This window comes from Mastacembelus armatus, chromosome 3, assembly GCF_900324485.2.
Source record: "Mastacembelus armatus chromosome 3, fMasArm1.2, whole genome shotgun sequence".
In the NCBI taxonomy this organism is placed as follows: domain Eukaryota; kingdom Metazoa; phylum Chordata; class Actinopteri; order Synbranchiformes; family Mastacembelidae; genus Mastacembelus; species Mastacembelus armatus.
This window is the reverse complement of record NC_046635.1, coordinates 10,720,084-10,732,500: the sequence shown is the minus strand read 5'-3', so window position 1 is coordinate 10,732,500 and position 12,417 is coordinate 10,720,084. Positions and strand designations below refer to the sequence as shown.

The 12,417-nt window shown below is 40.3% G+C and overlaps 1 protein-coding gene across 5 annotated transcripts in view; it reads left to right on the top strand.

The window, feature by feature from the left end:
- mical2a (microtubule associated monooxygenase, calponin and LIM domain containing 2a) overlaps positions 1-12,417 on the top strand; it is a 32,684-nt gene that overhangs the window by 1,502 nt on the left and 18,765 nt on the right. For all 5 annotated transcript variants that reach the window (XM_026320125.1, XM_026320124.2, XM_026320122.2 and 2 more), the window contains exons 2-4: positions 5,783-6,135; positions 11,092-11,299; positions 11,597-11,713. In XM_026320125.1, the coding sequence (XP_026175910.1) occupies positions 5,881-6,135; positions 11,092-11,299; positions 11,597-11,713 (580 nt within the window). In that variant the 5' untranslated portion in view covers positions 5,783-5,880. The remainder of the gene's footprint in view (positions 1-5,782; positions 6,136-11,091; positions 11,300-11,596; positions 11,714-12,417) is intronic.

Genomic DNA, 12,417 nt, shown 5'->3' with positions numbered 1-12,417 from the left:
GGTGGTCCATTTGATTTATACTCATAGAGATTAGCAACGTCTTTGTGCATAAACATTCAACTGTAACCACATTATCCTCCTCTTGTTGGAATTTCCCTCCCTGTAAGCCTTTTTTTTTTTTTTTTTATCTGTCTTGTGCTGTGAAATAAAATAGACAGGAGATAGCAAACAGAGCGTCGCTGAAGAAGACGAGCATCTTATTGGCAAATGGTTTATTAAACAGTCTTAGGTTTATGGACCTGCTCCGTCGCTACAGGTTCAACTCCGATTCATGTTCTTCACCTTCAATATGTTAAGTTACTGTAGAGCTGAGAGAATATACAAACCTCAGGAGAGAATGAGGCTGTGTGTCACATCTGTATGAACACATAACCAGCATGTTAGAGGTCACAGGGCAAACTTTCGGTTGTAATTAACATATAAGTATCCATGTTTTTTAAAACAGTCATTTGACTGTTGACAGAAGACACATGCCTCAGCAATGCTTTAGTAGCTTGCAGCTGCAAATTCTTGTCCCAGACTTTCATTTTTAGTTCGTAATTACCAGCTTTACTGGAGTTTGACTTAACAACAGTGTGTGGAGATTAAAATAGCACTGGGGAGATCTGCACAGGTCCCTCCAATCATGAGGCCAAATGAAGGCCTACCATATAACGATGCTTATGAAGAAATCAAAAATGACGTTAATTACATTGTTTTAAATACCTCCATTTTTTAAAAACAATACATAAAACGACACATAGATCGAGCAAATGCATTGAGAAATGAATGAAGGCATCAGTCAGCTAATGTTTCAGTGTAATAAAAATACGGAAGAATGTCGAGCCGTGCATGAAAACAATATAAACGTGTCTCACGCAGCCTGATAAAATGACTGCAAGTGGAAGCTTATGCTCATTATTGCCAGGGAGGCATTGTAAACTTTCTCCTTCCTCTTTGCAATATGTTTCCTTCCTTGGACAGATGTGTCCAGGCATCAGCTACACAAACGCAATGGGAACTGTCAGAGATAGGTGGGGCGTGCTGTTCGCTGTATTCTGTAATCGAACAAAAAACAAAGTATAAAAAAGAAGAAACGACATAGCCGATAGTGGCCAGCCAGTGCCACAGTCCCAGTTCACATCACTGCTACCTCAGTCAGATTTAGCACAGTTACACATTTAACGATAGAGACAATGAAAGAGGTTCAGTAGGACTAATAAATGGAGCCCAGGATATGATTAAAAGGTTCCCTCAGGCAGGGACAGGAGCACACAGAAAGGAGCTTTCAGCTTTAAAAACATAGAGGTGAATTTTAGAGAGGGAGCTCTCCTCCGAACTTTGATCTGGAAAGGAAACCAGGCACACCACAGGAAGTGTTTGGATGGGAGGCATCTAAGGGCACTCGCACACTTTGTCTCAGCTTTTTGAGATGTAAGATCACGCATCATATCTCCTTCTCAGTGCATCACCATCATTCACTTTAATTTTGTGAGAAGTCTGTGTTGATACCAAGTCCTTCTGCAGTTTCACACAGGTGGCACTCCTGTTTGCAGGTTTTAGCCCGGTTGATTTCTTTTTGGGTCATGTGCTGTTTTCTTCTGCAACATGACTCTTGTCTATTCTGAGCCTGGCATGAGTAACCGTTGGCTTAAAGAATCTGCTGTTCCTGCCAGGCACCAATAGTGCCATCTAAACCTTCACTGTGGCCTGCTGTGCTGTGGATAAATGCCCACTGATCCTTGACTCTTGAGCTTGTCTTCACCTCACTGTTCATCTTTACTCCATTTTTGATGGATATATTTCTTGTCTAAAGCTGTATTGTATTTTTACTAGAGCACATAAAAAACATGAGTCAGAATAATTATTCACATGAATCCCCTGTGTCGGTAGCCGGGCAGACGTCAGTCTGTGCTCAGTGTGTCCAGATAAATCCTTCTCCAAAGCAGCCATGTGACGAACACACCTTGTGGGCCAGATGAGCCTGCAGGCAGCAGCCCCGTAGTTTCACAAGCTTCATCCTGTTTGTGTAAATTAACAGTTTTCTCCTCTTAAGTTCTGCCAGTGTTTTTTCTGACCTTTGTTTCTGACAAATCTTCTCTTGTTTTGGCACTGCTGCCTGAACATGCAGCCAGGATTCAGAAAGTAGAGATAATACTGTGGAGTTTTGAGGCCTGGTGAAAGGGTAGAGCTGAAGAGCTGAAGTCCACATGAGTACAAAGTTTTCTGAGGCATACTGCCTGCTTATCAGGCCCGCAGAGGGTTCCTTCCTGGTTTTCTTCAGTCCAGTCTGTAATTACTATTGCTGGCTGAATACTCTACAGTATGTGCATTTCCCAGCACTCCCAATGTTTTCCTTGTGTTGTCAGCTTCCTATTGTATTCTGATAGCCTGAAGCAATGTGCTCTGCAGTTTCACTCAGTGTCTGCAGTTCTCTCAGTGTCACAGATACACTGTATTTTTACGATAGCACTGCATATTGCAGGTACTGTAACACATGGTCGCATTTGGATGTTCATACTGTTCATGTAAATGTGTTAAATGCATCATTTCGAAATTAAGGTAGCAATAATCTGTAGTTATTTATTGTCAACAAATTTACTGAACAGACTAATCTGTCCAGGTGTAACAGGTAGATTGTTCACATTCCTCACATTCCCCCTATCACACAGAAAAACTGATAGCTTGCTCTGTCTCTCAGGGACCCTGCAATACTTCTATTGATATACAGATTACATGTCCACCCTATGCATCTGCACTACACAAAGTAAAGACACCTGGCAATGTGTCACAGTACAATAAATTAATTGCACAAATAATGGTAAAGTTATCCACAAGGTATCATTAGTTTGAAGTGCTTAAAGTGTTAAAGCTAATAATCACAAATATTCACTATTTACAAAGAAATGAAAGACTGTCCTTGAGTTTCTTAATTAGACGCAGTCAAAACAGCAGACTTAAAACCTGCACGCTACTGAACTCTGATTCTTTTAACCATTATATGGTTAGACCGTGGTGTGTGTGTGTGTATGTGTGTGTGTGCGTGCATGTGTATCCTTTCTCTCTTTTCCGCTTCATCTGTCATTAGTTGTATTTTCTCAGCCGCTTGTGGGTTCGCTCCGTCTGCCCACAAGTGACTTTCCATTCTGTCAGGCTGACATGCTGAAGTCATAGGGTTCTGCCTGTGATAATGGAGTTTGAGTGTTGAGCACTGACTCGACTCTGAAGACAGTAAGTGGTACCTTTTCATTAGTCCTCACAGGCTTGTAATTGTGTCTATTTCACCACTTCACCTGGCCCGAAATGTGAAACCATAAAAAAGGTCAGTGTTTTTGTTTTTTTTATATACCAAAGGCATGAGAGAATATTGAAAACTGGCCAAAGTTTAAAATAAAATGATGTCAATGTAAAATTACTCCTAGCTCCTCATACCATATGGTAGAATACACATCAATTTTCCCATCACATTCTTCAGTCATGCATGAAAGATTAAAGCACCTGCATCATATATCAAGCGTGTCTCAGTCATCGCTCGACCTTCACTGACAATTAGACAATAATACTGTGGTGGTGGCCCTGAGACTAGCTGGCTGGTGGAGCCAGGACTTGTGCTGATGGAGCGTTAAGAGCTCTTCTAGCCACGAGGCTCAATGTCAGCTCATTGAGGAATGGAGCTTTTTGAAGCCACAAAGGTGTTTAAACACAGGCATGTGCATGATCACCTGCATGAACAGTACTTCTGTATGCTGTTTGGTGTTCCTTTCTCTGCCTGATTCTTTCTCTGAAATGTAAAACAACTGAATCTAAACAGGATGCAAACACACACGCAAACAGGATCTTCTGTCAATGAATATGCTAATTTTAGCCTGGAGATAAATGCTGTTGTTGTGGGAGTACCACTGAAATCTCATCACATTCAAATCACAGTGACTAACCTTTGCATACTGTATTTGTCCCCAGCTGAAGCTTTCTATGAAGTGCTTCATGGTTTAGTCACAACGGCGCCTGAGGCCCTGGGATGGGGTGTGATAGCAATCTGTGAGGGGTCTGATACAGACCTGCACAGCTAGCCTGACCTCTCCTCTAATCCTGCCCATCCCACTCCATGGGACATTAAAATATCAAAGGCAAACTTCTTCCAAAACTCACGGAAGCTGTGGTCTCCTCCCAAGTGAGCACACATATGCTTAATGCAGAAAATCTCCACATTTTGCTTTGATGTCGAATTCTGGCACAGATTTTCTGGCTTGATTTTCAAAATGCTTGATGGTTGATTGGAGGAAAAAGAGAACAACAACTAATGTAATTCTGTTAGTTCAGTTATATTCTGACAGGAGCGCGCATTTTAGTAACAGTGCCTTTCTCACGCAGACACAAACTCTACGTAAGCACAGTGAATGCACATACCTCAGTAGAAGGTGGCCTATTAGGCATGCATACCCAGTCACATCCAATCAGTCTGTGTTAGTGTGTGTGTGCTCTGCAGTTAGTTTCAAAGACCTCTCTTTCAACTGTTTAAAGCATTGTCTGGTTTTCAGCTGGAATGAAAAACTACCACTAGAAAAATACTTTTACTGTTTCTTTCTCATGCAATGACCATTGAAGCTCTGCAGGATTAAAGAAACTGTGTTTTTGGATTGCATTAATAGGGGATACAGAATATATATTGTAATATATTGAATATATTGTAATTAATTGAACTATTTGTTAGTGAAGACAACAGTGTTATCTGTATGAACAGTATGTATACTGTATGCAGCATTTATAAGTGAATACGACACACACAGTTTTGAGTTCCTTGAGCTGTTACATTAGCTGTCATTGCCGTTAAGAAGGTTTACACTTTGTTGCTGGAGATTTGTGACTCCTACAAAAAATGTAGAGCTGAAGCCCAAAGAAAAGTTAGCGTTATTACTGGCAGGATGCCACCTGTCACTAAACGTATACTAAAGCTTCCTCTAGCACTCGGGGAAGTAATACAAGTTTTAAAACTACAGGAGATTAAATATTCAGTTAGAGGTAATTTTGGGAGATTCAATAACATATGGCCATCCTGCTTTAACTTTCTTCAGCTCTCCACATCTGCTTTTTAAATGCACAGCGCTTTTATTTATTCTATTATTAGTGTTTCCTTTTACGTTTCAACTTTGATTCTCAATGTTAAATTGCAGTGGTTTTTCTCCTCATGTGTTACATTATTAATAAAAAGTACTCCGTAAAAAAAAATCGAACATTATAATTTATATGATATATCATTTATTTCGAATTTATCCATGGTGGCTATACAGTGGTGCATTCTGAACTCGCTGAACCCTGAAGCTGCTGAAAAGTTTGGGACTATGTTTGACCAATAAATAGTATCAAGAACCACAAACAGCTCCTTTTATAGGAACACAAAGTTATATGCCCCTATAAATCGCAATATAGTAAATGTGCTTGACAGCTGTCTGAGAACAACTGACTCATTTAATTCTCACAGTATTGTCTGTACATGTTATCTCCTTAATGTGGGCATCACCTCATTGTTTTCCACAAGGTAAGTTTAATGGTTTCCTAATGAGGTCTGGTACTCAAAGCTCTCTTGCTAATTTGGTAAAGTACTTACTCAAACTGGAGTCAGAGCTGATGAAATACATTGGTTTTGTCAGTTCAAATTGCATTTAAATGAATTGAAAAAATGTAATGGCACATAATCATGCTAATAATAGAATATGAACAAATAGTTGCCCAAAGTCGTCTGTGCAGGATTCTTTGCCATGAGATGACATCAGACTCTTACGGTATATGTCTCTTGCCTTCTCAGACTGGGCATGACAAGCTGAGGGTGTAGCCACATCTGGCAGAGAGAGCTGAACTTAGTGGAAACCTCAGCACACCATACCATCTACTGCAGCAGGGAAGATGGGAGAGACAGAGGAGGATAATGTGGGAAAGCTGTTTGAAAACTTTGTCCAGGCCTCGACTTGTAAGGGAACCCTTCAGGCCTTCAACGTCCTCTGCAGACAGCTGGACCTCGACCCTGCCAACAACAGCACCTTCTACAGCAGTCTGAAGGCAAAGGTCACTTCCTGGAAGGCCAAAGCGCTATGGACTAAACTAGACAAAAGGATGTCCCATAAGGAATACAAGAAAAGCCAAAGTTGTGTGGGCACTAAGGTGAGTTTAATGGCATCCTTGTTCAGTTGTACTTTTAACTGAAAAACAGTTTACTAAATATAGGCCACTAGAGACGGGGATGTATATTATGTGTTTTTTTTTTTTACTATTGATAACCATTTACCAAATTATATCATTAATTTATTTTGTGCTCTCCAGGCAGATATTGGTTTATTTTCAGTTTGGTTTTATCATCTCAATTCACATGGATTAAATCCGTCCATCTATTATCATTCCTAACCAGGGTCACAGGGATCTGCTGGAGCCTATCCCAGCTCTCTTTGGGTGAAAGGCAGGGTTACACTTCATACACTATATACGACATTATCTCCTCCCAGCACTTCTCTATGATGACATGTTGAATATGGCTAAGTCAATTTTGATTATGTACTGAAAACTAAAAGTCTGTTGTATTCCTTAGAAATCAGTCAGCACAGCAAAAGTCTGTACAGTCGTTAAAGCCAGTAACCACTGTTATGGCTATCCTGAAAACCTTCAACTGTATGAGGTTTAGTTTGCACATTATTCAAGCTGACATTTTATGATTCAGGAAGTGTCTCATGTAACTTCCCATCCCATTTTTCTTTAACAATCTGAACTTTGTTCCTCCTCTGGACTCCAAGCTGCAGAGAACCACAGCTAAGCCCATGTCATGGTCATAACTGTAACCTCTACCTGCCAAGACATAGCCCCATTAACTGTGTGAACACTCACTCTTTCACTGCAACAGGAAATTATAGAGATATACAATGTTTTGCGCTGATTCTATCTTTGGCAGTCAGGTGCTATATGACGAAACTATGCAGAATGAAATACTGTACAAACATCATGAAAAATAATTCACAGAAAAACATGTCAGCCTCCCTCCACCTCAAAAAAAAAAAAAAAACCCCCCCCAAAAAAATGACAGCGCTTCAGTTTTTAATCTGGCAACCAAACAATACAGAAATTCCCATTAATAAATTATGAAGCGATATTTGCAGTGAGTACAAGGCAGCCTTGTTGGGTGTGTGTGTGCGGTGTCTTTTGGGTGGTGGAGGGGGTCATGAAGAAAAGAATGAAATCCTGGAGGAGTGTGATCACCCTTCTGCCATCAGCCGCCTCCAGCTTGAGAGCGTGTTTTTATTGCACAGAGAAACAGACGGCATCACTCAGCAGCTATGAATATTTGGCCCCAGTTGTGCTAAGGCTGTGCTCGGTTCTTTATAGGCTCTTCCTAAATGGATGGCGCCTGGCCCAGATTGTTATTAAAGTGTGCTCAAATACGTCACTGTGAGCTCAGTTTTACAGGTTCTGTCTGATTTAAGCCAACACCAAAATAGGTAAGATGGTAAATGTTTTGAACAAAGTGTGACTCTCCTAAACTTCTGAGCCAACACTTTTAGGACAGATTTTATAATCCACAGGATTGTGTTGTAAAATAAAAGGGGCACTGTGTACCAAAGATGTAAACTAGATGTACAAACAGTACATTATCGAAATACTAACTTCTTTAAGTTTACCTTTTTTTTTAATATGCCTGAACTTTAATGGGTTGCTTACACATGAGTGCTGCATGAATCCTGTTTTAATCAGTGACAAGAGAGACAATCATCTTTTACTTGACCACTAATTTCTCCTCTCCTGGGGAGAATAACAAGGTGACGACTCATGTTTTTATGGTAACTCATCTCTTTTATGGTGACAGATGCGGTTTCACTCAGCACCTCATCTTCAGATTTGCCCTGTAGCAGCAATCTTTAAAGGATGTGATGTCATCCTTGTTTTATGGTCTGGCACAGCTGGCTGCAGTGACGCTGACACGTAGCCAGTGTGTTTTTTCGTCTTTGCTTTTTTTAATCCTGACCTTTTTATGTATCTTTCCAAACATAGTCTCTAGAGGTCGACTTATATTGTTTTTTTTAAGGCCAGTGCTGATTTTTAGAATCAGGGCTGCCAATGACTGATTTTTGATGGTGATTATTTTTGGGCTGATTTTCTTTTACGGGTTATTCACATTTTCTGTCTGAAAGTCAGGGGCGATTGTAGGATCAAACGTTTAGGGGTGCTCGGCCCATAAGGAGAACGTGACATTAATGCAGAGCCTTATTCCCAATGATCTTTCTGCCGACTCCATCCTGCTCTCTCCCCTTCTCTCCCTCTTTGTCCTCCTCTCTCCTCTGTGTTGTCAACCAAATAGTAAACTTAACAACCATTTGCAGAATTGATAAGATAATTAATATAACAAGATAATTAATAATATAATTTATACCTCTCATAAGAGGTATAAATTGATACATATCAATTTATAACACTATTCTAATTGAATATTGGATTGGTATGGGCAATGCAGTCAGATAATGTCATTTTGACCTTACTTTCTCACCTGAACCTTGTTTCATTTGAAAAAATAATGTTATTACCACACACTTTCTAAGTCGCAGTACTAATGACCCAATGTTCACAATCAGAACAACCAACAACTGCATATGCTAAGGTTAATGTCCACTCTACCTTCTTCTTATTGTATGTTTATTTTTTATGTGCATGGCAAATTACAAAAATAGCTTGCAAAATTAACACATTCACAACATCTAAGGTTAGTTAATAATAGGTCATTATTATTGAACATTATCATTCATTTTTCCGGGATAGAGCTTTCTCCCACAAAGTTCTTCGTTTCACTTTTCCAAAAGTTAGGTAGCCTCCACTTGTCAACAACAACACTGGGCTGCCTGCAGGTGCATCTGCCTGTTAATCGGCTTAATATGTTCAGCCATCGGCCGATGCAGATTATGTGAACATTTGGAATAATCGGTCAGATTAATTGATTGGCCGATCAATCAGTCAACCTCTAATAGTCTTTTAAAATTTTGGATTAATATCAAGGGAAGATGCCTTCACTTCCACTGGATCCACGTAATGTGCCAGACTCAGTACGCTGAGCACACGGTACAGAGCAACCTTAGACCAAGCAGCTTTTGCAGTGTCAGTGTGACAGTTGTGCCCTCTAGAGCTGAAATGATTAGTCTATTAATCAAATAGTCGATTGGCCGAGTCAAAGAAACAAAACAACTGCTGTCAAAGCAACTTGATGATGTCACTTTGGGCCTTGAGGATTGTAATTGACATGTTTCATATTCTATATTGTTTTCTTATTCCAGCATTACATAGACCAGATAAATGAGTGAATGACAAAATAAACTGCACATTAACTGACTACAGTAGTAGCAGTCAGATTTAGACAGCTAACGTATAGATTAAAGAGCTCTTTGTATTATTGCCACTGCCACACATGCTGCTGTAATGGAAATAATCTAAGTAATGCAAGTAAGTAAACGTGGCTGACTGATAGAGTTAAATTATAAGAGCAGGGGGCTGACAGAGTGGGGTGCAGCAGAGATGAGAATGAGGTCACATGTGGGAAACTGAAAGGAAACCTGTGGGTATCCTGACTCAGCAGATGTAGACCGTTCAGGAAAAGGCTCATATCTGGAAAAATATATCAGAGAATGGAAAAGTGCTAAACCAAACTGACTGTCTCTGCTTTGAGCTGATAAATCTGACTGATCAAAACAGTCTCATTAGTCTAGATAAAAACATGCTCATTGTGAACATACTTCTGAATAAACTGAGGTAGTACAATGCACATAGTTTATGACATTTTCACCATCCATCCATCATCGTCTCGGGCTGTGTAAATAACCAGTACACTGACTCACCCTTTGTTGAGAGAAAAAGCAAAACAGAGCCAGCAGGCAGGCTTGTCCAGGCAGCGCTTCCACCACCTGTGTGTTTCGCTTCACACCAGAGAATACCTCATCCTGATAACCAACACATGATGATATAGTGTGTTTCTCATCACCCACAATACCCAGTGAAACTACCCTTGAACTCAACCATATACTCAGAAATGGAAAACATGCAATGACTAAAGCTCAATCATATTGTTTTTGGTGCGGGACAGAGAGCCAATCTAGGATATGATTTTGGTTAGCTGGCTCTGGGCTCACCGTAAACTGCACCTTGTTTGATTGTCTCACAGAATTGAGTGGAACCTCTTTACCCTTTGGTGCCATCCTGTTGGTGGTTACACAGGATGGCAGGAAATGACTCCTCCTATTGAAATATGTTGGCAGACAGAGGGGTAGCTCTTTGTGCTCTAGGATGAAATGAAGGCCAAGAAATTGAAATGTTTCCCGGGAAGGTGAAAGAAAAGATATTTGCAGCACTAATTTAGTGAAACTATAAAGCCAAAAAACTCTCTACCTCGGTGAGCACAGCAGGGACATCCCTCAGAAGTGGCTTTGGTTCTGGATTAAATGTCAAAATAATCAGTACGGACACATCTCGCAATCATGTCTAATACGGCTTAATGCTTTTAGAAAGAAAACAGATAGCGGTTCTCTCATTTGTTGTGTTTGAGGTTGATGTCATGTTTGAGCTGCACATTCTCAGACAGATGCTTTAACCTCAGTGAGCTGACTTCATGCATTCTTGGATAAGGATGATACATGAATCACACCACTGATATGTTAAGGTTTTTTTATAATGATGTAGATTTATAGAAGTGGGTTTTTGTTTTTTTTTGCACTGCTTCAGGCACATATAAAACCTCTTCTACATGTATTTCACTAACAATCCACACACACAGAAAGTCTTGGAGAAGTCATCTTGAAACTGCACTGAGCCTCACAGTCAGTCTCTTCTACTAAAGTGTCCTTGAGTGTAACACTCAGTCTCTAAATATTCCAGTGGTGCAGTGAAGTGCTGCTCCCTCTCATGATCTACGTGTATAGTGTAATGCTTCCCTGGTTATGTTAATAAACAAGCCAATGTGAACCATATTTCATCCCAAACTCTCCTGCAGGAAAAGTCTAGCTTTCTATTATTAATAGGACCAAGAGGTCGCCATGATGTAGCTCGTTCTCTGTGCCTTGTGCTGATGAGGTCAATATTTTATTCTCCCTTATTTAGTGCCTCGTCATCGGAGGAGGTCCCTGTGGTCTGCGGACAGCCATTGAGCTCGCTTTGTTGGGTGCCAAAGTGGTGGTTATTGAGAAGAGGGACTCTTTTTCGAGACACAATGTGCTGCACCTTTGGCCCTTTACCATCCATGACCTGCGGGGTCTTGGGGCCAAAAAGTTCTATGGAAAATTCTGTGCTGGGGCCATAGACCATATCAGTGAGTATCTGATGGAGAAAAACAGGCTTCCAGGATTAGCTTGTCATTGAACTCTGACATGAACTGTTTCTCTCACTGAACCCTCATCTTCTTTCTAGATGTATAGTATTTTAGTTGATGCTGACATTGTACAGTCTATATTAAATACTGTATATTAGATTGCTCCAATCTAGGAGTGATTGAGGTCATATTTTTTTATGGTCAGCGTTGTCCAGACAACACAACACAAAAGTTTCTCAGTTTTATACATACTTGCATAGTAAGGTTTATGTGTGTGTGTGTCCCTGTGTCTAATAGGCATTCAGCAGCTGCAGCTGATCCTACTGAAGGTCGCCCTCATTGTGGCAGTGGACTTTCACATCAATGTAGAGTTTGTCAAGTTGCTGGAACCTCCAGAGGATCAGGAAAATGAAGGTATCAGTCCAAACATTCACTTCAGTTACAGGTCCGAACAATAGATGAACTTTTTTTTTTTTTTTATTCGGCCAGTGACAGTTGTTTTATGGCCTGCATGCTCTGGGGAGATGAAGACATTTTAAACTGGTGGAATCTGTGCAACTGGGACATTTATTAGGCTAAGATTCAGAAATCAGTGTGTAAAGGTTGATATAAACACCAGGCTGCATTTGTCAGTTTGTAGCTTCTGTTAGCTTCCTGGAGGATCTGTATTTACCCTCTTACCCTGCTTCTTAGGCAGCAAGGGACTTCTCATCCTGCAGTATTTAATTTCCTTGACAGCCACCAATAAACAAGAGACAAACATTGGCACTGATCTAGTTTTTCTTCATATTTAGATGAGGTTAGTGGAGGCCATGTATATTGTCTCACTTTCATTCCCTGCTCAATTATACAGACACTACACACCAGCTGCTTATCATGTAACATCAGTGAATGAACCTTGTTTACTTTTCTGTTGTTTAAAGCCCCTCCGGCAATATCTCTTACTCCTATCTCATGAGGTTTTTATGACATCCAGCACTTCAGATCAGCTTACATTACACTTGCTGCATTTCGAAATTGCTTGACTTTCTGGATATCACATAGCATTTAGTTTGAAAGCGTCAGGACAATACACAACTGCCTTAAGATGTTTAGTGCATGATCACCGCTTCACCCTC